Source organism: Lagopus leucura, unplaced genomic scaffold (genome assembly GCF_019238085.1).
Source record: "Lagopus leucura isolate 7727_CA_CO unplaced genomic scaffold, USGS_WTPT01 Super-Scaffold_100004, whole genome shotgun sequence".
Lineage (NCBI taxonomy): Eukaryota > Metazoa > Chordata > Aves > Galliformes > Phasianidae > Lagopus > Lagopus leucura.
Window position 1 is genome coordinate 14,267,652 of NW_024962264.1, and position 24,412 is coordinate 14,292,063.

Here is a 24,412-nt window from a genome sequence, read left to right on the forward strand (position 1 = left end):
GCTAGATTTTACAGCACAAACAGTAACTCTAGTCACTCAGCTTTGACGGCCCAAAATGGACGGCGCTGCTTACCCGCATTTACGGGCAGCGAAACGCAACGAGCAGCCCCTTCAAGGGCTTCCCCGCCGGGCTGCTGCCGCGTCACCTCATGGGCACGCCTGACCGCTTTCGGGAACAAAGCCGGGAGGGACCTCTGCACCAGAGCCATAAGCAGACGTGTCACTTTCTCAAGGACCGCTTAAAGGGCGCCTTACGACGTGGCGGTCACCACGGCAGCCAGCACAGCCGCCCTTCGACCCCTTCTCCAACGACGCCTGCCACCCACAACCCCCCAAAGCGCGCCGCCTTCTGAGGCGCGCATCCCCGCCTCCGGCAGGCGGGGCCGCCCACACCCGACTCAAAGGGGCGGGGCGCGCACACACCGCCTCCTGCGACCGTTGAGCACGCGCTGCGGCCGTTACACCGCGCGGGACCCCCGCGCATCGAACTCCCGAAGCCGCCCCCCCTCTTCCTCCGCCTCGCGCGAGAGAGTAGCGAACCCGTTCCGCGCAGGCGCAGTAGCGGCGGCCGCGCCTCTTGCGAACTGAGAGGCGGGGCGCGCGGCCGGCGGGGGAGGTGCCCGCGGGCCGAAGACCAATCGGAGGCGGCGAGCGGCGAAGGGGGCGGGGCCGGAGCCGAGGGGGGCGGGGGGCGGGTGGTGTCGGGCGGGCGCGGGCCTGGCGGTGATGGCGGACGGCGGGGATGGGCGGCTAAGGACCTCGGGGAGCGGCGGCGACGGCGGCGCGGGGGAGTCGGCGGGTGGCGGGATGTTGCTCTACGTGGTGCTGTTGGTGTTGGTGCTGCTGGCCGCGTACCTGCTGTATCTGCGCTGGAGGAAGCGGAGCGGGCCGGGGGGCGCGGCCCAGCAGAGCCAGGCCGCCCTGCTGCCGCGGATGAAGCGGCGGGATTTCTCCCTGGAGCAGCTGCACGAGTTCGACGGGACCCGCAACCCCCGCATCCTCCTGGCGGTCAATGGCAAAGTCTTCGACGTGACCAAAGGCAGCAAGTTCTACGGGCCCGGTGAGCGTCGTGAAGGGTGGGGGAGGTGGGAGCGGCCCGGCCGGGCCCGGGGGAGTCGAGGGGGCGGCGGTCCGGGCGCTGCGAGGAGCGCCCTGCCGGGCCCGGCGGTGCCATGCCGAGACACGCCGCCTCACGGGTGGTTTTTCAGCGGCCTGAGGACGCGCGACTGCGGTGCTTTAATCGTTTTTCTCTGTTTCCGCCGGTAGGTTTGCCACGTGCAGCCGAGCGGCGCTTCCTGCCTTCTAGCTGCTACAGCTCAGGGAGGAGTAAAGCCAGCTGGTTGCTTACCTAAAGGTGCAAGTGACATAACAGCAGGAGTTGTAATCAGGATGGAGGCGAGCAGGGGGAGCTGGTGGGCTGACTGTGCCGACACCAGCTAGGTGTGTGCGGAAAGCAGCCTGCTCTCTCAGGCAGAAAGGTAGACAATAGGGTTCTTTAGTGCTGAAACGTATCTTTCACACATAAAGAAGTGTGCGTCAGAGCCAACGTTAGGTTTCCGTGCTCGCTGTGTGGATCCTTTAAGAGGAATAAATATGCATGGTTTCATGTAATGAGTTGGGCAAGTTTGCTGAGCTGTGTGTGCTAACACAGTGTCAAAGGAAGTGAGAGTTATGGCTGCTGCTCATTTTCTTCCTGAAACAATGGTGGTTTGGAAAACCGGATCTAATCAAATTACTCAGGAGTTTTTCATAGAAGGTGTGACAAGTGCCTTTGTATGAGGGCGGAGGAGAGAGGATGCTGTGTTTTTTTTTCCCTAGGAAATAGATCAAGTTAGATGGCTTTTTTGTATTTGGTTTTGTTTTTAAGTCATAGGTTATAAAAATAAAAAACATAAAAGTGCAGTGCTGCAGGTGTTTGGTCCCAAACTGTGACAAGCAGTTGTACAACTGAACCATGCTTGTGCTCTTGTCACGCTCAGGGGATCTGATACCAACGCTGCTGCCAGTCACAGAAACGGAAGTTGCCATAAGTAAATCAAAATGCTTTCTGTTTGGGTATTGGAAAAGCTAGCACTAGGCTCTGAGCTGTGCCTGGATTACACCTGTTAATGAGTGAAGCTGAGAAGATACAGTCTGGTGTGCTGCAGCTTATAAACACTTACTTAGGAAGTTCTTTTGTCTCATGCTTTAGGGATTTTTAAACTGAGACCTGTGTGCTGATAGAAAAATACAGGTAAGGTGAATCTCTTGAGGTTCAACTAATGCAAGTGCAAGATATTGCACCAAGGTTCTGGCAGCCCACGCTATCTGTACAAGCTGGGGGATGTAAGAATAGAACTCTGCTGAAATGATCTTGAGGGTACTGGTGGATGGCAAGTGGACATGAGCCAGCAATGTGCTCTCATAGGCCAGAAAGCCAACTGTATCCTCGGCTGCATTCAAAGAAGCGTGGCCTGCGGGTGGAGGGAGGTAATCCTGTCCCTCTGCTCTGCGCTGGCAAGACCTCAGCTGAAATTGTGCATCCAGGTGTGAAGTCCTTAGTACAGAAGAGACAAGGACCTGCTGGAGTGTGTCCAGAGGAGGGCCACAAAAATGAACCAAGGGATGGAACACCTCTCCTACGACAGCAGGCTGAGAGAGCTGGGGCTGTTCAGCCTGGAGAAGGCTCTGGATATATACCTAAGTGTGGTCTTTCAGTATGTAAAGAGAGGCTCAAAGAAAGAAGGGGACAGACTTTTTAGCAGGGTCTGCTGTGACAGGACAAGAGGAAATGGTTTCAAACTAAAAGTGGGGAGATTTAGCTTGGATATGAGGAGGAAGTTATGTTTTTGGTTTTTTTTTTTAAATTATTTTTACAGTAAAGGTAGTAAGGCAGTAGAACAGGTTGCCCAGAGAGATGGTGGATGCTCCATCCTTGGAGACATTCAAGGTCAGTCTGGATCAGGCTCTGAGCAACTTGACTGAGCTGCAGGTATCCCTGATTATTGCAGGGGAGTTGGCCTTTAAGGGTCCCTTCCAACTCCAGTGCTTCTGTGTTTCTTATACACAGATTAACAACACGTGTGCACGTGAAACTTATAGCACCAGTCTGAATTGATAGATTTCTTCAAAAATTACCCCATGAAATAACATTGAATCACAGTCTGAACATTAATTTTGGCTGTTTTGTGTAACAGACAATTTCTGGGCTGTTCCCTGTAGATACTATCACTGCTTTGCATCCTCTGCCTCTGGAGGCCCATTGCTGTGAAGAAACTAAAGTTGGTGTTTAAGGACATCAGCCTGCTTCTTTGATAAGTACCAGCAGCTGGTTTCCCTAAAGCACTGCATCCTGCTTTTGTGTAGAGGGACGTGTGTTCTGTTTGTTTTTTTTTCTTCCTTGTTTTGAAAGATGCCTTTTAATAACAGGCCCAGTATAATTTTCTTCTGTCGGATCTTTGTTATGTGTACACATTTAGAAATTGGTGCTCAACCTATCCATCAGTTCTGTACTTTCTATCACATCATGCTGATGTGGTCAGTCTGTGTGATGCATGTCGAGTAGTATTTTCTTGCAATTGTTTTCTGACCAGGAAGAAAAAAAACTAATGAGTGGTTGGAGGTCTTAAAAGATCTGAGAAGAGTTAGGAGAAGTCTTCAGCTTTTAAAGCTGCACCCCTCCACAGGGACGTCTGTCACAGTAACCAGATGTCTGCAGAAGCTTCCTTGGTAATTCTGTGCTTCATAGCTGGAGTACAGCAGAAGTGCAAAGCTTACCGACAAAACGATGGTGAAGTTCTGTTAAACAGAAGAAGCAGTTGAGAGCACTGACTTGGCTGACAGCACAAGCTTGGAATGGGAGCTGCTTGTGTTTTGTTGAGGCACTGGAAAGTCTCTTCTTTTTTCACAATAGGATGCAAATGGATGCAAATCTTACTTTGGTACTTTTCGCATAAGGTTAATACATGGAATTGTCTCTAGCCCACATTTTTGTCCAACAGGTGAGATTCCATTGAAAGTCTTGCGAAGCTCTTGACTTTATTAGCAGATCTGCTCTTTTTTTAAATTTCTGTCACAGAATCCTGGTATACTTTGCTCTGTTTCAGTGAAGAGCCCACTGAAGATCTACAGTTAAGATCTAAGAGAGGTGGATAGACTGTTAATCTCATCCTTTCAAACAGCCATGGTTGAAAGTTTCCATTTCTTGAACATTTAATCAGAATATCTTCCAATTTTTTTTTTAATGTTGACTCTTTTAAGCTTTCCACAATTTATCCTAGTGGTAATTAGTCTTTGGTAAGTGGTGCATTTCAGGTGAAAGCAGGAAGTTTGTATCACACATTTAACTGTCTGTGCCTCCAAGAATCAGTTCTCTTATACTGTGCTCTCTAAAAACATCACATAGAAGGTTCTTCACAATTCCTAAGATAGTCTTCTGTCCTGCAAGCACACCCTTTGTTTCAGTGTTTCACTTTTAGTTTTATTACATAAATATCACTTTTGTTTGTCCCTGTTTGAGTTCTAGAATGCTTTGTTTGATTATTAATCTTCATTACCTTTTCCTTTATCATCTGCAAACTCTGCAAGTAATCAAGCAAACAATTAATGGCTCACTTTAAAAACTGTGGAGCCAGAATATCAAATAAATTGTGGTGAGGTGATCTCTCCATCCACAACCACATCTCATGACTGAGAGCCTAATGGTTGATACCTTTAGTGTGTGCTTTGTTTTTTTCATATCTTTATCACAGGAGACATTTTTTACAGTTTCATTTATTGTAACGTTAAGATTCCTCAAGGTATATTGGTCAATAGAAAGGCATAGTAAGAGATAAAGTAATCTTAATATTTAGAGTTTAAATTGGCATGGTAGTATAATGCTATAAACTAGTTTCGATCAACTTTGTGTAGTTATGAAAAATACTCGTTTTTGAGCGTGACAAAGCAAGGTTGTACGCAATCCAATGTACACAACTGTTCCACATCACTTCTTGGGTCTTCATTTCTCATTATTTAAAACAGTCAATTTCCTGATAGTTTTCCTATAATACATTGTCACTGTCTGCTCATTTCTCATCCCACTTCAATTCTGTCAAAGTGTCACAAAGATCCCTACTTTCCATTTTTCCAAGAGGAATAGATTAGGCTGTGGTAGCATTTCCTTCCATAATTATCTATGTTTTAGTTCATTTTTCATTAGGGGAGAATTGGTTTTGTTTTGTGCTGCAAATGCAATTGACAACTACAATATCCGATATTAAATTCTTTGAAAAAATCTGAACACTATCATTTCTTCCATCATTTCTGTAGAATAAAATGATGCTGCTCAATTCCTTGGGAATTTAGTACTGTGAACTTAATTAAATTTGCATTTAAAAGTTGTTCTGATTGATGCTGCTCGTGGAGCATGTGCGCTGTGTCTGGAGAAGTCTGTTACGGGTGGCCTTATGTGCAGAACACAATGAGCGTTAAGAGACAAGTACAGAGGATAAGATGGGGGGAGCAGTACTTCCTGTGAGGCGTGGGTCTTCTGCTTTGTTTTGTTTTTGCCTGCTCTTTGGTGTTATTCAAGGGAGGTGGTCTCTCCCTGGGACTCAGCTTCTCAAAGAAACCAGTGTTTCTGGGAAAAGTAAGGTACTACCATAACGAGTAAACTGAAAAGGTTCAGAAATGGCTACTAAGAAGAGATTGTCTCTGTGCTTCTGGTACAAGGGACCGGGACAAAAGGGTCCCCATTCCCTGAGAGCAGGAAGCAGTGCAGAGTATGCAGGAGAATGCAGCTCTCTGCCCTCTGCAGCTTCTACGCTCTGACCAACAGCTGCTCTCTGCCTTTACTGATTAGCTGAATATGTGCCTTAACACTTGAACAACTGCTTGATATCAGCTGGCTGAGTAAATCCCTAGTAAAATCATTTAAACTGGGGATCTGGGGACTTGGCCAAGTGTGACGTATGTGGTGCAGTAGTGTCATTGTTATTAATGACGTATAGATGTTAAATCCAGCACGCAGTGGTGCATCTCTTTGATGTAATCAAGACCCTGGCTAGCACTGCTTACTTTATAATGGACCAAACTATGGGCAGAGTACTTCTCCCTGAGGCGAAGTTTGAGATCTGTGTCCTGTCCAAGTGTAGATCTGTGCCAGAGCCTCCTGACAGCTGAGCTGCAGGCTGTCTGAGCAGTGCTCACTGACAGCCTCTCCAGTTCAAGTTAGGTCACTGTTTCTTGCACTTCTCCCACAGAGTTGGAGGGAAAGCTGGCAGAAGGCAGAGGGAGGCCTGGGCCTAAGAAGTCTGATTTAGACTCGAGCAGTTGCCATTTCAGCATGTAGGCTTTATGGATTATTTTCCTAAGAATGTTTACTTTCCGTGCAAGTTGTAACTTCAAACTGATCCACATCTTTCCATTCCCGTAAATCTGGAGTGGGTTTAAAGTTAAAATGATGTTACCTTGAATTTCAATGATCCATGTTATTAGAAAGCTTCTGTTCTCAAGTTTTTTCTCAAGACAGCTTTGTTGAACTTGTAGCTTTTTTAGTTCTCTCATAAAAGGAGCAACACTGAACAGATGTCTCAAGATTTGGATGGAAAACTTTAAGCAGATAGAGATTTGCTTTGATTTTTAGCAGAGAATGTAGACAAAGTGGTAAGTTAGTGCAGCTGTCAGCAATTTCTTGCTCTTTCTCCATTCAGTCATTTAACTTACATTAAGAGAGATTTGCCTTTATTCTTTCCTGCGGCTTAAGGAATGTTGTCCATGAATTTTGAGCTTGCAGGTGCAATAGGGCTGTATTCCAGTGGCTGCATGGGATGCACAGATGCTAAGAACACCTGCTATGGTCAACATGTTTAGTGATTTCTCGGAAGTGTTTTTTGGCTGCTTTCAGAAATGAAAACTGGTTTAAATTGAAGCTCATTAGCCTGCATGGCTTCCTCAAGGAACGTGCGTTAATCCCATGAAATGTAACACAGTAGGATAGCTGAAGTATCACTAGGTTAGATACCAAGTCCATGTGCAGCTGTTTGTGGCACAGGTCCCTGTACTGACAGCCAGAGCAATCTGGAGTTCGGTGCACAGCGTTCACTTTCATTACTGGTTCTGGAGCAGCAGTGTGGGATCAAAATCAACAGATAACTGAAGTGGTCCTTTTGGTACACTGAGAAGATCTACTCCAAGTTTGAGCACCAACATAGGTTTTGGGGAATTACTGGTGAAATCATTTGAGAATTCAAATGCAGGCTGTGTTCCAAGATCCAAGTCACTGGAAAAAATGCTTCCAAATAAAACCCTCAGCTTGGATAGCTTAATATCTCCCAAGTGTCTAAATATTGTGTGCTAATATTGTTTTTTCTTATCTGCTGTTTCTTAACGTATACAAGCAAAGAAAAATCTTCATTTAAGATCCAAAACAGGACTAAGAGATGCTGAAATCCTGTTCGTGAGAGCAAGAGTTAGAGAGGTTTATTTGTTGACTGAGGAGACTTGGGTTTTGCCATGTCTCAGGCCTGCCCAGTTCATTTGTAGGTAAAGGTGAATGTCAGGCTGGAACACATCTGTCAGGAAGGGCAGATTTTTTGGGGATTTTACAAGGAAGGGAGAATCCTTGCTTCCTGGGAGTGGTACCAGGCAGTGGGTAGCAGTATTTGCATGTGCTTAGATTAAAGAAGCGCGTATTTTATTTAAGGTAGAGTTGTAAGGTAATTGAGGGCTTTATATGGGGAAAAGGGCAGTGTATAAATGTGGTATTACAGAGATAGAGATAGGCAGGCAAATGCGTAGTTTTGATAACAGTTTGGTTTCAGAGCTGAGCTAACACTACAACAAAGGCTGGTAACAGAGTGTTGTAATACGTGAAAGCAATGATGGGAAGAAAAACGTTCTTCAAGGAGCAAAGCTTCCTTAATGTAAGGCTCATGACCATGTGTAGCCAAATAACGTGGAGATATTTCAGTGATTTTTTGATACTTACATGACTTCTCCTCTTGTTTTGAGATGTTAAATAGACGTGGGAGGAGTTTGTGAAGTACTTGACTAGGAAGTAGCTAATTTTGTGGAGGTATGGAGAAAGAAAACAACCTAGAGTCTGTGGTAGTCTTGAAAAATTGATTTAGTCTACATATGTATGCTACTAGCATCTCTTTTTACAATCTTTTCAGTATGTGTACTGGTGGCACAATGAATTATTTATAGCAGGAGCCAGTCTAAATAGACAGGCAGACAAAGGGAAATAAAAGAAGGGCTGTAGGTAGGACTCACACAGTAAATTGAATCTGGTCGTGAAAGAACTCTGTGGGAGCACTTCAGGGATTGCACTGATGTCTCTGCCACAAGATAATGTTCACACAGCCTGTTTCTTACTCAGAGTTGTCTATGCTTGCACCTTCCTAAATGATCTCACAGGACCTGATGTGCAAAATACCTTTTTAGGACCACTGTATCAGTATTTATATAAAAGTGAATAGTAGACAAGGGGTCATAGCAAAATACAGCTGTGTATATTCTGTACTAATTACAACATTTAAAATTAATCTGTGTAAAGTTACCTGAGTGGAAGCTTTAAATCTTAAAGTAGATTGCTCATATATTGAGATATCTGAACTTCTACTTTGCCAGCCCTGTAAGTAAGTTGAAGCCAGGCTTTCATTTTTACTGTTTTCTTAAAATGTTTTTAATTCAATAGTAATAATGGATGAAAGAATGTGGCATTTTTTAAGTTAAATTCGCAGAGCTGGAATTTCAGGTGCTGAGTCTGAAGGCTTGTTTTCACTTGTTAGCATTCTGCTGAGTGCTTGCACCTGGTGTGACTGTTTGTATCCGATTCCCGAATGCTCTTGTAGTAAACACACTGAAACACAAGTGCTTAAAATCAGTTTTAGAAAAGATGTAGCCATAGAGTGGCATCTGGCATTATCATATATTAGGAGAAATCTTGCACTGATCGTCTTAATGCAAACTTATGTTCTAAAGGCGTTCACACTTTCAACTAAATGTGCTATTGAGATGGAAGGGTGTTCAGGGCTTGGTACTGAGTAATAGAGTATAATTCTTCAGCAGAAACCATTGGCATCAAGCTGGTGGATCAAGAGGTGGCTGTAGAGATCTCTCAGCAGTGGCTGTAGAGATCCGTAAAACCCCAGATGCAGAGCTTCAGGGAGGGACAGTGTGCTCCTTTGACAACAGTTAGTCAAAATTCTGAGAATGTTATATAAATAGAGTTTATGGAAACTTTGTTTTAAATGCTTCATGGGAAGGAAAAAGTCTGGGGCAAAGTACTGTTGGCAGGGAGCTTAAATTGCAGTTTATAGTCCCTCTTAAGGATTTACCAATTGTGCGTGATCTTTTGTAAAAGCTGTTTATAACACTGTGGGCCTGGGTTCCTCATTCAGAACATCAACAACGATATCATTTGAATGGCAGCTGGTTTGGAGTACAGCAAGACTTATTGCTTGAAGAAGCTCTCCATTATGTTGCCATTGGCAGCCATTACTACCTCTTACCAGTTTTGTGAAAAGTGTCTGAGCGTGATAAATGAGTAAATAAAACATCTTGATATAGGACTGATTTTGGTTTCTAAATTGTGTTTTGCAGTGTGACGTTCACAGTAGTAAGAAATGTGTCAAAAGATCCACTGATTGCTAAGTTAAGATGGCTCTGCAAGTGAAGTAATCGGCTGGCACTCTAGATGGATTTCTTACTCAGGTGTCCATGTGATTTGGTTCTGTTCATGCTCGACTTTTAGATGCTCTGTATTTTGCTTAATGGAAGTGGATTTCTTTTGAATTCTGGCCTCCCATCTCTTTGGAATTAACATCACTTGATTTGCATCAAGGGTCAGCGGTTTTTCCAGATACCCCTTCAAAACTGTTTTCTTGACTCTGCTTCTCTTGGCAGACTTTATCTCCTAATGATACCTAAGATTGAATTGCAGTGTTGTTGAACATTGGTCAGCCATAGTGTCAAAGCTGCAAAAGCATGGGACTTTTCATGTATGGCTTTGGCAGACTGAAGAATTGACATGAGTCACCATGAGCAAAGACCTGAAGGTATTGGTTTTGTCTTTTTGTTTTCAGAGGGTCCATATGGAATATTTGCTGGCAGAGATGCCTCCAGGGGACTAGCAACTTTCTGTCTAGATAAAGATGCACTCAGAGATGAATATGATGACCTATCGGACTTAAATGCTGTACAGATGGAAAGTGTAAGAGAGTGGGAAATGCAATTTAAAGGTAACTGCTCTTAGTACATCTCTAGCTTAAGGAAATGCTTGTAATATAAAATGACTGACTTGGGTTTGGGACATCTTTAAAAGAGATGTTGATAGTGACATTAACAGTGCAATGTGGCTTTCCTAGGAAAAGACCATGAATTTCAGGGCTTTCTTCTTTAGAGAAGATTCCACCATATCCCACTACAACTTTTTTACCGTGATAGATTTATACAAGAAAGGTGTCCTCTTGTCAGCTATTCAGCATAGAGTAGCTTAGCCAGTGGAATTCCTGCTCTCAGGTTGTTTGCTTTGGATCCCATTGAATTATGACTAGGACAAAGAGTTATTTGGGCATTAAGAGTTGAACAAGTTTGTCTTGAAATAATTTCTAAAATGTATGGAAGTATGCCTCTGGAGGGAGAGGAAACAATTTTTTCACATTAATTGAAATTGAAACAGGCAGAGGAAATTCGTGCTTGTTCTAATAGCACTATTTTCAGCCTTTATGTGATAAAAGCCAAGCTGATTAGAAACAAAACTGAAGTACTAAGAGTAGAACAAGTAGTGAGCAGCAGTGGTATCAAGATGGTTTTAGCAGCTGAGCTCACTGATAAATTGCCATCAATGCCAGTGATTCATGTTCAGAACCCTAATGTGTGGGGGGGAAAAATGAAGTAGCAGCAGTGCAGGCTAACTTGTGAATGAAGCTGTTTTTGATTGTAATGGAATCATGAATCTCTTTCAGAAAAATATGACTACGTAGGTAGACTCCTAAAACCAGGGGAAGAACCATCAGAATACACAGATGAGGAAGATACCAAGGATCACACTAAACAGGAATGAACTTTGTAAACAACCAAAGTCAGGGGCCTTCGGAACTGCAACCTCTTTTCCCCATCACAGAATGTCCTGCATCTTTGGGTACAGTTCATCTGCTGCGAAAAACATTCAACAGGTTTTGTACAAGGAAAATAATAAAGTCACAATTGAAGATTGGAATACTAGACATTATTTGTGCTGCCAAACTTTTTGTTGCAGTTTATTTGTAATGTCTGGTAAGGCTTAGTGAAGAGGGGCCAGGGATTTAAAGGCAAAACCGCTATTCCTTTTTATCGGTAAGCTGAAGCCTTTTCAAATAGCATATATTACAAACTCTCTAAAGATGTGAGTCTTCAAGCTCAGTGAAAGGTTTGAAACTTGTTTCATGTTTGTCTTCTCCTTCAGCATTAAACAAAGATGTGCTCATGTACATCAGTATCAGTAGGTTAGACTACTGACACTGGTGTTATAATGTGAATTTCCAATTTTGTTTTGTACGTGGGCCTTAGTAGCCCTGGCAGAATACTTCAGTTCTCTAAGAGAAGTCCACATAGATCAGGATGGGGGTAAAATTCATCCTTCTCTCAAAAGGATAGGGTAAAACTATTTCCTCTTCAACAACTATTATCTGAAGCCTGCCTCCCTCCCACTCCTTTTTCCCATTTGTCTGAATCAAATCAAATATTAATTGTGCCTTATTTCGCTTGCATAGACTTGAATTGTTTTAAGGGAAAACCCTCTTTCATAGTCACTACATAGCAACATTGAGACTGAAGTTAGAATGTTCTGTTGACTGGAAAACCTTGATGTCATTCTGTGTATAGAATGTAAAAGAGGAATGCTCAGTGTTACTGCCATATGTTAATACTACATATACTTAAATTAGCATTGTGATGGCCAAATGCATACTCCCACGCTTCTTTTTAAGTAATTTAAAAAAAAAAAGTCACCCTTCCTCCTCTTCCAGAAGCTGCCTAACTTCTGGGAGCATAGCCTTCACACCCCTGTAGAGTGAAGGGGCGTGCGCGCGTGTGTCTGTGTGCGTGTCTGTCTGAATGCAAGACTTGAGAAGGATTGTTTCTGCAGATATTGTAAATATGAGTACCATTTTAATAAAGCATGTACAATATCAAATGGGCTGTCAGACTCTATGTAGAAGCTGTGAAGCAGAGCTGGATTATGGTGGAATACAAAGTAAGGGGAAGAAGTCTTGGATATGAAAGATTCGCTGTTATTAATGTTCCTAGCTCCAGGGGTGTTGATTTTCTTTTCAAGTCCCACCTTTTGAAGAAACTGAAAGACTCAGGTAAGTTGTAGTTAAAGGATGAAACCTATGCCAATGTATTTATGGTGGAAAAAAAATCAAGTAATGGTATATAAGCATTCTAGGAAATCTCATAATGTACAATAAAAGCAGTGTGTTTCATGGCGCTTGCAGCTGGAGATCAATACATGTGGAGCAATGCAAACATCTTGCAGAAACTTCACTGCCTACTTTACCAGATTTCTGACTATGACCCCATTAAGTTCCTGGCTTATGGTTTTATGAGTTACATCTGCACCTGTGCTTGAAGATTTTATCTGTGGTATGTTTACAGGAACAGATTTCTATACATCCATTATGTTGAACTGTCAACCCTGAAATTTCAGGAACTACAATGTTTTTATTACTGTTGGACTGAAAGAAGTTTTGTGTTAATATAAATGAAACAAAATCCTCCACTGAATCGCTCATAACTCACGTGTCCTAGAAGGCAGATTAAATTCTTTTCCTTGCATAGGCAAGCCTGAAACATAATAGTTTTATCACAGCAGAAGAAATAACAGAACTGAAGCCATTTCAAGTCAGGCTCCATTTGCGGGTTCTCACAGGAACTGAGCAATGCAGCTAGGTACATGTCTGGCCAGTTAGTGTGTGCCATTCATTAAGGTGCTGGTTTCTGTTTATGTCACACCCTTGTTAACTGAGCATGGATGCAGTGTCCAATATTCTGTTTGTGCATTATTACTGTAATAAGTATCTGCTAATCATTGAACACTGCTGCAATGTTGGTTAGGCTAGTATAACTAACTACAGGAATACTACTTAGATGGAAGAGCAGAAGCTGCCAACAAATAAAGAAAAGCTTTCTTGTGCAGGACAGCAGCTAAGAGTACTTGAGTGTTAATTTGCTATCCAGACACCTTACTGTTTCATTTTAACTAAATCCAAAAGGTTTACACTGTAGTTGGAGTACGCATATCACGTTTTAGCTCTTGCTTAAGCTCTTGCACCTCATTACAGCATCAAGATGCATGTGGCTGTGGATTGGGAATAGAAGTCTTGTGCCCATATCAAATGGGACAATCAGATAAAGTTTTTTCAGCCTTCCACATAAAAATACTTTCACAGTTGATTGTATTACAGCTTCTACTGTACAGAGCCATGGATGGAGATTCCTACCACCCACCATGATTTACCCTGTTATTTACTCATTGCAGCTATTACTATTGCTACACCTGGCCTAGCTGTAGCTTGAGCTGTTTATCTTGCTTGCGCCTGTTTTATGTAGAAATTTCTTACTGGGCAAAGAGCAGTTGTTTTCACATGCTGTGCCTTCCTAACCCAGTGCAGCCTTTTCCTTTCCCATGCTCAAAGAACTGCAAGTGAAGCTTAATCCGATCAAAATTAATGAATGTGTTTGTTTGTTTTTTTTTTTTTTATTTTAATTATTCAAACACTTTTTAAGAGAGCAATGCCCCAATACTTATGGTTTAAGATCGGTTAAATAAAAAAGGGATCAAAGATGAGTAAAAGGATTATTTTCGCTTTCAAGCAACTTAGCAGTATCTGAAGACTGCAACACAAAATCTATTTTGGCAGTACCATGTTGCATAGATAAAACCCTGTATTTTGATGCAGAGTGGATCTGACTTTGGCTTATTTATTTTGCCATAAAAGTCACTAGTGATAAGAGGATGACAACTTAAACAGTGCTTTAGAACACACCATATTCTTCATTTTAACAGGAAGTCAATGCATACAGTAGGCACTCAGAGTTCAGAACATCACATCCTTGGAAGCTTCAGTGAAATCAGTATCATAACTTTTTTGGAGACACTCATCCTTGTAGTAGTTGTAGCAGTCACTTGGTAAAAATTCACTGTTAAACTAATAAAAATGACGGGTTGATATTGACAGAATTTTTGTTTCGGCAACGTAAGGGGCTGGTCTCATCTTCAGTAGAAGCAAAATACATTTCCGGTTTGCCATCACTTCTTTTCTTGGGCTAGAGTTAGTGTTACTCTGGGTTAGAAGCAGTCATTTGTTAAAATGTTTCTGGCCTATTTGTACACCACTTCCCAAGTTTTTGTTTTGATGGTAGGAAATGTATTTTTAAATCTTGATTTTTTTTTATTTTTTTTTTTTAAACAAACATTTTTACTTAATCTTGAACATGGCAAATTTTCACTGGAGATTATGGAACTGACCTTCTGCATGCTTGTACATGTTCTTATCTTTTTATTGACACAGATCTGCTGTTTCTTGGTTAAGATTTGCAGTTTGGTGCTCTCTTAAATTGCTTCTTGTTTTGCTACACTTTAAATAGCTGTCATAAACCATCACAATGTAAGCTATTTTTCTGCTCTTGTTTTTGCTTTTTTTCTTTCCCTGTGAAATCAGATCAGCTTCAGCCTCTTTGGTGAAAAGGTCAAGAAATAGTTAAACTGGACCTGGTAGCTTTCCCCCTACCCTGAAACATGCATTGCTGTGTGTAATAGAACAAAATATATTCGAAGTTCTACTTTTCGAACAATAATTTTCTTCCTGTGTTTTATTCCTGCTTCATGGATGTTGATTTTTTTGCTGGTGTTTTAGGATCAAAGCTGTGTAGTTTTTCATGAAGCATAACTGACTGTCTAATACAGAAACAAAGTGTTCTAGAAATTGCCTTACTAAGCATAGAGTATGTTTGTGATGAAGTCCTTAGTTTGCTTCTTGCAGTCTTAGCTCCCTCCAATTTCCATGTTATGGTTTAAAGAATAGGTTGTGGGGGGAAAAAAAGCTCAACCAGTGATTGCTTTCTCAGCCATGGATGGAACGATGCATTTGCAGTTGTCAGTTTGGCAATTTAGTCCTAGTAATCATATCATTTTGGCCTTGAGGGCTTAAATATAGAAAACTTAATTCAATATGAACAGGTATATCCACCCAGGTTAGTTCAAATGTAGGTGAAGTATTTTTAATGAGAAAAATACACCCAGTGCACCCAACCCAGGAGCATTCCCCTCTGTGGAGTTGCCTGCGTTTCTATGCACTTTGCTGTACCAGAAGTTTGCAACTTTGCTGTGTTTCACAGTTCCAGTCTGGCAGAACAGCCTTCTTACAAAATTAATGAAAAAAAAAAACCTAATTATCCCCATTCTGGTTACAAACTGTTTTCTGTGACGATGATACTTTACTGAGCTGTCACAATTTCTAGGTAACTGGGTAAAGCCTACAAGCATACTATGTAAACACCTAAGAATAAAACTCTCTGGATGTGAGAAGTTGTGGAGGCAGGTCTGGATTTGTCATTGTCCATGAGCATCCTGGAGTAAAAACACATTTCTGCTGCCTGACTTGGGCCCTGATTTTATGGGAGCGTGAAGGCTGTCATTTCATTTTATGTAGTTGAAGGCATCACTTTTTACTGGAAAGAAACCACGACTGATGAGCTTTGAAGGTATTAATCCAAAGCGTTGCCTTAAAACAGCTAAACTAGATGCTTAAATTTCTTCAGAATTTTCTATCATAGTGGCATTGTAGCTGAAGTCTCATGTCATCTGGGCACATAATAATGCCACCTCAGACAAGTTAAAAGCTGATTTTCTACATAAATCCCATGACTAGGTTAGATTTTGGGGGTTTGTTTGCTGCATTTCTAGTGGAGTTTGCAGAAGTTGAAGCAAAGGGCACTGCCTTTTTCCCCTCCAAAACTCTAGGATAAGGAAAGCAGAGAGGAAAGCTTTAAGATTACAGGCATAGCCCAGCGTAGCATTGAGATTTCTCAGCAAAAGAACATCAGCCAACAGTTAAGTCTCTTCCTCAGTCTGGAGTTGCAAAAGGGTGGTTTTTCACCTCAGCACAGGATGCCTGATTCCAGTGCACACAGAGCACAGGCTGCTGTGAGTACGAGCTGCTTTCTGCTCATTTATCCCACAGACACCCAAATCCCTGCTAAACTCCAGAAGAGTCTGTCATGCAGACAGGCTACTGCTTCTCATTGTTGGAAAATATCTGCTCTCCATAAGGAACAACAGTTTTCTTTCTTTCCCTACAAAGCCTTCTGAGCAAGACCGAAGGAAAACCTTAATGAATGAGCTTTTAGCATAGTATAGTTTTGAAGTATTTGCTGAGAAACGTCTCTAGAAGAAGGCATTCTATCATTAAGCACACAAGAGCTTTTAGACATGTGAAAAGTCAAAAACTTGATAAGTACTTAGTAAAAACCTGTTAGGATACAGTCTTAAGATGAATGAATTGAAGGTTACCTTAAATGGATGTAGAAGGCAGCAGAAAGGATGCTGTACATATACATGCCTGCTCAAAGATAAATATATGGCTCCACAACAGGAATGCCGGTTACAGAAAGGTAATTAACAACTTTGAACCCTACAGAGGAACAAACTGCTTAACCAGTAGTCCTGGGGCTTTGTTCTAACCTTTGATCTTTGTGTTCTCATCTCAGCATGTGAACAGCACAGCAGTGGAGCTGTCATTCTTTCTACCACTCTGACAGGGAACCAAGGAGGGAAGGAAGGTCTGAGTCTCTTGGACAACAAAGGGGGCGTTCCTGAAGGAAGGCAAAGCTATAAGCCAGACCTGTGTCCCCTGCATCTGCCAAAATAAAGGGCCACACTATAAACAAAGCTGTAAGAGGTAAAGTATTCCCTCCCCTTAGCTTCAGCCATATTTTCTACTCACCTGTCATTTTTTCTTCGAAAAAAGCACTCGGGCATGTGAGAAGTCATCACAAAACTTGAAAAAAAGCTGGCTTGCATTTTAAGAACCAGCAGAGGCAAACCTACAGCCTTAGACTCCATGCAAGTGTTTTCTTCATGCTTTTGGAACAGTAACAACAAAGCTTGTAATACAACATTATTGGAGGGTTTTCTGGGTTGTTTTTATAAAATTTGGCAAGATATCACAAAATTACACACCATAAGCTTAGTCTGCACATTTTCCAATGAAAAAAAAAGTGAAATATTTTTAATCTTTTACTTGTATATACAAATTCAATTCAAATTTACATTTGCATCATTTTCCTGAATAGCAAGAGTCATGGATCAAACACAGGGTTGAGATGTGTCACTTCAGCTTATGGAAAGGATGCTGCTTAAATTAGTTGTTAATTTTCACTTAGAGCCTTTTACAGGGGGCCTGTTCTATTTTGTACTGTAACTCTTTTAGCTGCTGGGAAGGCCACTGCTCATGTACTCATTTACAATGCATAATTCATTGAGTTTCACAAGACAATGAAAAAATAATAATAGACTTACTATGACAATTTCTAAGAGCTGACAGCAGTTTGACACTCTGACTTTGGATGGTCATTCTGTTTGGACAACTTCATGGGTTAAGGCATTTGTGCTAGATGTATTTCTCAACAGAGGGCTCTTCTGTAGCTAACTGGTTAGAAAGCTGAAATTCTTCTCATTTTCCCTTGGAAGAAGTAAGTGACCCACTCAGTTTGTGCAGTGTTTTTTAAACGAAAGTAATGAAAGTAAAAGAAATTGCATGATATAAACATATTTTAGCTACAGAAATGAACATATATTTCAATAACTTACGTTCAGTGAAATTGTGCTTAGACCTGTGTGAAATTATCTTACCTTAGTGAGCACAATTTAAGCAGACCTTCATTCAAATATTGTAAAATTAAGAAAAAAAAAAAAAAAAGTTTACAAGGAATACTTTGTTTCCTTCCAAACTAATTTTTATTCCTTGAAATACAGAGGAAAAAAAATCTTAAAAAAAAAAAAAAAAGGATGCCTCTCATGTTAGAGTGCTTTAGTGTGATTCTGTGATCATCATATGAGAATTCAGCTGAAGCTACTTGAATGACCAGCACCAACTGCAGATGCTAGGTGTCAATTTAAGACGCTGAATCAACAGATCCATTTTTCCCTGTATTTTACTGTGGCTTTTTAAGAATCAGTATTGAAAGAAGTATCTGCAAAGCTATCCCAGTTATGTCCACTCAACTCCATACTTAATACTAACTATGGAGACCCCGAAAAAAATAGAAACTATGTCTTTAAATAGAGTCCAGCAGTGCTGTATCATATATAGCTGCACATTCTTGAGTGCACTTTCACACAAAGCATACCTTTATAGTTACAGATTCAAAAGCAAACCAATCACATAGATCTTTCTTTACATTTAAAATTATATGAATACTGTAATTTTTTTGCTTTGGTAAAATACAAACAAAGGGACAAAGAAAGCGCAGTCAGTAAGATGGATATACCATACTTTTTTTTTTTTTTTTTTTTTTTAAGGAACATGAGCTGAAATGTAAGGCATCCCCAAAGTATTTTTATGCATATGCAAGGAATGCAGTTTTTGTAAACAAAAGCTTGGGGAAAGCAATACTGAAGCCAATCAATCTTCCCTAGGACCTTTCTGATGATCCCAAAACCAAGAACAACTCTCCTAGGGTGTTTTGGAACTTAATCCCACGAAAAAGAATGCAGTCCTTTGTCTTCCCATACACTTTTAATCATGTACTAGATGGGCTCACCTTGGAGATCTCCAACTAAAAAGAGCGATGAAAAAGCTGATTCTCAAGGGTTGCGAGGCTTAGTCTATTTTTCCGGTACATCACTTTCTATTGATTTCGTGGCAGCAGTAGGATGGCCTGCTCTGGGTGCTTGCACAGTGTTCCCACTGGTAACGTGCTCCAGCACCGCAGGCTGAGCCACAGGAAATGTTCTACAGGAACGAGCCAGATGTCTGCGATGACCCGAATCCTCACCTGCTGCAGCAAACTGCCTCCTGCCACATTCTTCACTAAACGGAGGCTGAAAATTAACATCAGTACCTTGTTAAGAGTTGTTCTGTGAGGCCAGGTATCTGCCCTTTCCTATGCGTAAGGGAGCAGAAAGGAGCATTCTTTAATTGAGCCTTTAGTTAGGCACAGTAATACTAATAGTTATTCACAACTCACCACTGATACTCTTAAACCTTCCTGGCCATTAAGCTATGAGTGTAAAACATGACAAGTTTAGGACTTCAACACCTTGGAGCACTACATAATAGCCAGTATTTGCCACAATTCCCAGAAAGGAGGGGTGAAGAGGATGACAGCACTGGAGCAGTACATCACAACCCTGTTACAACAAACACAGCAGTACTGCAGTCTGGAATCATGCAGCTCAAGAAATCAGCTGTCAATAAGAAGGTAATGCTGAATTTGGCATGCAAAGGACAATGCCTGTCACAATTCATTGAAGAACTGCTAGGTGTTAATTAATTTGCCAAATTCCTGAAGAGCATAGAAGTAGACAGTCTTAACAGATGACAAATAAACTATGCACTGAGTTGAAAAAACCTTCAAAGTTCTTCCTCAGCACTTCATTTTATTAGACAGTAAAATGTCCTTTTATGTATTTTTGCTATTCACATTATACAATAAAAAGAGAAATTCAGCACTTTTCATATTCTAACCATATTTCAGCTTTGAAAAATAACACCTGAAACAGAACAACACATTTTTCATTTCCATTTAACTTTTTCTAATCAGGCCTTGTAGTGACTTGATGGGATTTGTAAATTTACCTTTTCATGAACTGAAGTACTGTTTTGAAACCGTTTAACTTGAAGTAACGGATTTGCCAAATTACTTAAAATAGGTGTAGAAACTTACATCCACTCTGAAGTCCTCCAGTCTCCTAAATTTACTGAGGTATTCTTGCAGCTTGGGGTCAATGGCTGGTGTCTTGTGCTGAGAATATTTTAGGTAAGCCCAAAACTTTTCCAGTCCATAAAGCTGACCTAATAACAAAAGAAGATAATTTTACCCATTTACAAAGGCTAGACTTAACTAAAAACCTAATTGTTCACCAGTATCTATAAATGAAAGATAAACTAAAGGTGCTCTTAAAAACTACACTAAAACTGAGCTTACTAAACAAGTGAGTGCCAAGGAAAGGGGATTATCTCCCAGCTGAAGTCACCCTGCTGTAAGCAGTGGCTGGCCTATGATAATTACCAGCTTCATAGTCCCTCTTTGTTTCTTCTTGGAAGTCCTTGAATATGTCTCGCCTGAATTTCTTTTCTAGGCCATAGCTGTAAAATCGAAACAAGCATTCCAACCCGTACCTAGAAGAGAAAAAACAGGTATGGGAATCTTAGGACTACACTCTAATTGCTCAAAAGCATGCAAGTTTTCAGTCTCTCCTTGCATTTATGTAAATAGCATAGTCTCATTTTTCCCTTTCCACAAAAAATGCTTCCTTTTACATTCAGTTTTTATTAAACAGTTCTGTTTTCTGAAACACCTTCACAAATAGGCAAAACTAACTTAGGAATATCAGTTTTGTCACACAGCTTCAATTTCTGAACTACAGACTCTATGCACGCCTGCAATTTCAAAATGAATGCTTCTACATTTTCAAGATGTCAAGAGACCCACAGCTCACACACTTCATGAATAACGGCCTCCAATGTTTTTGGACTCTGGTTTCCTTCCATACCCCTCCTGTTTCCTATTAGAGGGAATAAATAACTGACACCAGTCTACCTGCCACTCCCTTCTTCCACTCAATCATAAGCTTCTCAATCATCTACTCTGAGCTGAGGTAAGGTATCTACCTTCATTTTACCTTAGTTGGAAGCATTAAACTTGTTGTCACACTCAACTTTTTCCCAATCCATACTAGCTGAGAAAGTGGGAAAGTCACAAAAAAAGAGCCCTACTGCTAGAAGTTACTACAGTTATTACTGGTTACCTTCCAAGTTTAATGCTTTGTGGACCCACCTGAATTCTTAGCATGCGTGTGTCAAGTCTGCCTTGGGCAGCCAAGTGGAGGTCAAAATAAATTGCTCGCTTTTCTAGGTAAGTGAACTGAGGCCAAAGGATGTTTTAATCCATCTCCCACTACCAAACCAGTCATTGTGTTCCTGTATAACACTGAACTCTTACCATGCAGACACACATCTTTTATCTGAGTGCTGAGGTCATTCATCAGATGACTACAGTATCGCTATGAATATATGAAATTAAGCAATGGTGAGAGCTCCTAAAGTCAAGTTGCATGTAAGTAATCAGTACAACTTTAAGGAACACTTAACAAGGGAAATATTAATGCCAGTAGCACTTGCCTGAAGTATTTTTTAAAGATAAATATACAAAAGTTATTTTTCCAGGAAGGATCTGGATCAGTTTCTCTTTCTGATGTCACGACATGTTACATTTGGCAGACATAAGGACAGCAGAAATGGGACCTCCTTCTGTCAAGCATTTATGTGCTATCCCTTAAGAGCCTTCTGAAGTTTCTCTTGGAAAATACATACTTGGATAATCACAAAAGCATAAAGAAAGCTCTCAACAGGTATAAAATGATGATTAAAACCACCTTTGCATCCCACGGACCTTACACTCTAGAGAGACAACGTATCCAAACGTCATAATTTTTATAAACTTCCTCACTTAGCATTCAATACACTGGGCTACCCTGTGTCTTTGATTAAGAGAAATAGAAGCTGGTGCGCAAAAGAGAAGAAGTGTGTGGGAAGAAGAGAGGGAATACTGAAGAGCTAATGTGGCAGTGGTAATTTTTTCTGCTATTGTAGGAAGACAAGAAATTTGAGGTCAAGAATGGATGAGAAAAATCACAGAAACTTTCTTAAGAGTAGAGCTGACTTGTCAGAGTCAACAAGCTCCATGATTTTGGAGAATTCAGGACCAGCTACAGGTCAGGCAATACCATACACTTAGCTACTTATGTACAAAGCACAAAGTCATACAAACACATATTTGGTGTTAAAACAACTTGCACAGACTGCTGTTTTAAAGATTTACAAAGAGACAAATCTAACAATAGAAATGTTCTCTTAAGATGTACGTAAAAAAAGTACATGTAAAAAAAAAAAGATATATGAAAAAAAACCCACTGTAATTAAAATGACTGGTAAAGACCTCAAGCTTTTTAAAAAAAAAATTTTAAATTTCAGTTTCAAGAAAAAACCTCATACCTGTAGTGTTCTTTTGCATCGTCCAGAGCAAGCTGTCTGAATTCTTCATACATTTTCCTGTTGAAGTGATCTCTCAGGAAAAAGGACCAGAAACGAAAAAGCGTGTTCATTTCCTGGGACTGGCCAATTCCCAACCGTTTCCTCTCTGAAAAGGAAACAAACACACAGGCCCAAATTCTTATATCTTCAACAGACTATTTTCAAGTGCTTTTTCATTAGTAACACTGACATAAGATCTTCAAGAATTTTAATTCTGAACTTTCAAAAGATATTTTCATTAACATTGTTTATTAAGTCTCACAGTCAACTAATTATCATCTCTCAAGGACTCAGTATTTCTTTTAGCAATGAATATTAATACAGAAAAAGTTGCTGGAAAACGTCAAGGATTTTAAGGTTGTTTTTTTTTTGTTGTTGTTTTTTTTTTTTTTGTCAGGGAATTAGAAGTTAAATAGAAAGAAAGTATCATAAAATAAAAGCACCATTTTTCCCCCCAAAAAATGAGGGATCAAGAACAACACGAAGAAAACTGCTATCGAGTGACAACTGGTTATTTCTTGCTAAAAAGTGAGGAAGTACATTAATTGGCTTACCCGTCAGACACCTTCGATGGTACTTATGGTACACCTGTTGTGTGAAGCCATTTTCCTTTAACAGTTCATGAGAAGGATGCTGAAATTTTGGAAGAGAATTTGGAGTACAACCATAACCTCCTGCAAGTGGAGCTCCTTCTGAAAGTGAAGCATTGGAACTGCTGCAAAAGAAACATTTCTGTTCTACAGACAGTGCTTTTCCACAGAATCAGCTTTCAACATTTCAGCTGTATACAAGCACTGTCAGTACAGTATGATCACTCGACATGCACTGTGATGTGTACTTGGATTCCCAGTCATCCCTATTTTTGGGTGCACATCTACTTCTGTGCTATTATCTTTGAAAAGTTTTTGATGCTGCTAACAAAGATTAATATAATACTTGATTTTAAATGACTGCTTAAAGGCAAACAGAGTCAATGACCATCAATGAGCATCAGTACTTCAGGTAACATTAACGAGATCGTATCATGGATCAGCAAAGAACAGAATGAGACTAGGCTAATTAGCTCACGTCTACATGGTCCTACTTCTAAATTCTAGGTTTGTCTCTAGTCCCCATTTACCTTTATTCCATCACTCCCTTTTGCTTCCACTGCATGCAGAAATTCTCAATTAATCGCAGCCTATTTCTGCACCGGTGGTGAGAACAAACGACGCTACAAAAAGAAATTTTAAAAACCAACCAACCAACCCTTACCTCACAGAGGAAGTTCTTGGCCTGTGGTCTCTGGAATCCATCACCCAACCGACATGGCATTCTAAGGGAGGATTTGTACTGTGCCGTGTTTTTCTTTTTCTTGGAGCCTAAGGAAGTAAATGAAGCATTTATTTTCACAATTTGATTTCACTCACTTTTATCCTCCCAAAACAGCATGCTGCCCATTTTATGTTATATCTAACCAAATATAAAGTCACGAGATGCTCCAGCTTCATAACCTTATTAAGCTTATCCTTATGTAACAAGTTTAAAAACTTTAGATGTTACGCTTCTTCATCATGGACTTTAAAGAAATGTTACAGAGAAAAATCAGGAACCACTCTGTAGAAATAAAAAAGGATGAATATGACATTTTTGAAGAAAAACAATTATCAAGTACGATTGTTTCATTTTTGCCTTGACATTCTTATAAATTACATTACACACATGAATTTTATAGGCTTTCCATAGATTTTAAAAGATATTAAGCCTTTCCATTTACCTTCACATCAATGGATTGTGCTTCTTTAACAACGGGGTAGAACCTGGGTGTTTTGTTGGGATCCTGTAGCCTCGGGGTGCGAGGTGTTCGTGGGGTGAAACCGGGGTGAACTCGGGGAGATTCCGGAACTACAGTTGGCAGTGACCGAGCCACTGTTGCTGCTGGAAGTGCTTCAGTACTGAACAAATTACAAACTGGTTCCTCTCCTAAATCAGCAAAAAGGAAAGAAATACTTTATTTTCAAAAGAAAATTGAGCTTTGAAATCTTAAGCTCCTCTAAATACCAAATATCTTAAAGGCATGATTCACTTCAAGTGAACTACATCATCCCCAAAAGGATAACTGAAATAACAAAAAGCACTTGGTGCAGAAGCAGTACTGACTGACTGCT

The 24,412-nt window shown here is 40.7% G+C and overlaps 2 protein-coding genes and 1 long non-coding RNA gene across 5 annotated transcripts in view; 1 reads left to right on the plus strand and 2 right to left on the minus strand.

The window, feature by feature from the left end:
• LOC122180158 overlaps positions 1-288 on the minus strand; it is a 31,660-nt gene extending 31,372 nt beyond the window's left edge. Inside the window, exon 1 of the long non-coding RNA XR_006178936.1 lies at positions 74-288. This is a non-coding gene — a long non-coding RNA (uncharacterized LOC122180158). The remainder of the gene's footprint in view (positions 1-73) is intronic.
• A 438-nt stretch (positions 289-726) lies between these two features.
• PGRMC2 (progesterone receptor membrane component 2) lies at positions 727-12,139 on the plus strand. The gene is made up of 3 exons (XM_042872035.1): positions 727-1,060; positions 10,050-10,205; positions 10,932-12,139. The coding sequence occupies exons 1-3, from the start codon at positions 727-729 to the stop codon at positions 11,027-11,029; spliced, it is 588 nt and encodes a 195-aa protein (XP_042727969.1). The 3' UTR covers positions 11,030-12,139.
• A 1,843-nt stretch (positions 12,140-13,982) lies between these two features.
• LARP1B (La ribonucleoprotein 1B) overlaps positions 13,983-24,412 on the minus strand; it is a 36,666-nt gene continuing 26,236 nt past the window's right edge. For 2 of the 3 annotated variants that reach the window (XM_042872032.1, XM_042872034.1), the window contains 7 exons: positions 24,022-24,227; positions 23,520-23,626; positions 22,820-22,980; positions 22,227-22,371; positions 20,242-20,351; positions 19,897-20,024; positions 13,983-19,051 (listed from right to left, as the gene is read on the minus strand). In XM_042872032.1, the coding sequence (XP_042727966.1) occupies positions 18,836-19,051; positions 19,897-20,024; positions 20,242-20,351; positions 22,227-22,371; positions 22,820-22,980; positions 23,520-23,626; positions 24,022-24,227 (1,073 nt within the window). In that variant the 3' untranslated portion in view covers positions 13,983-18,835. The remainder of the gene's footprint in view (positions 19,052-19,896; positions 20,025-20,241; positions 20,352-22,226; positions 22,372-22,819; positions 22,981-23,519; positions 23,627-24,021; positions 24,228-24,412) is intronic. The other variant, XM_042872033.1, reaches the window with a different exon arrangement.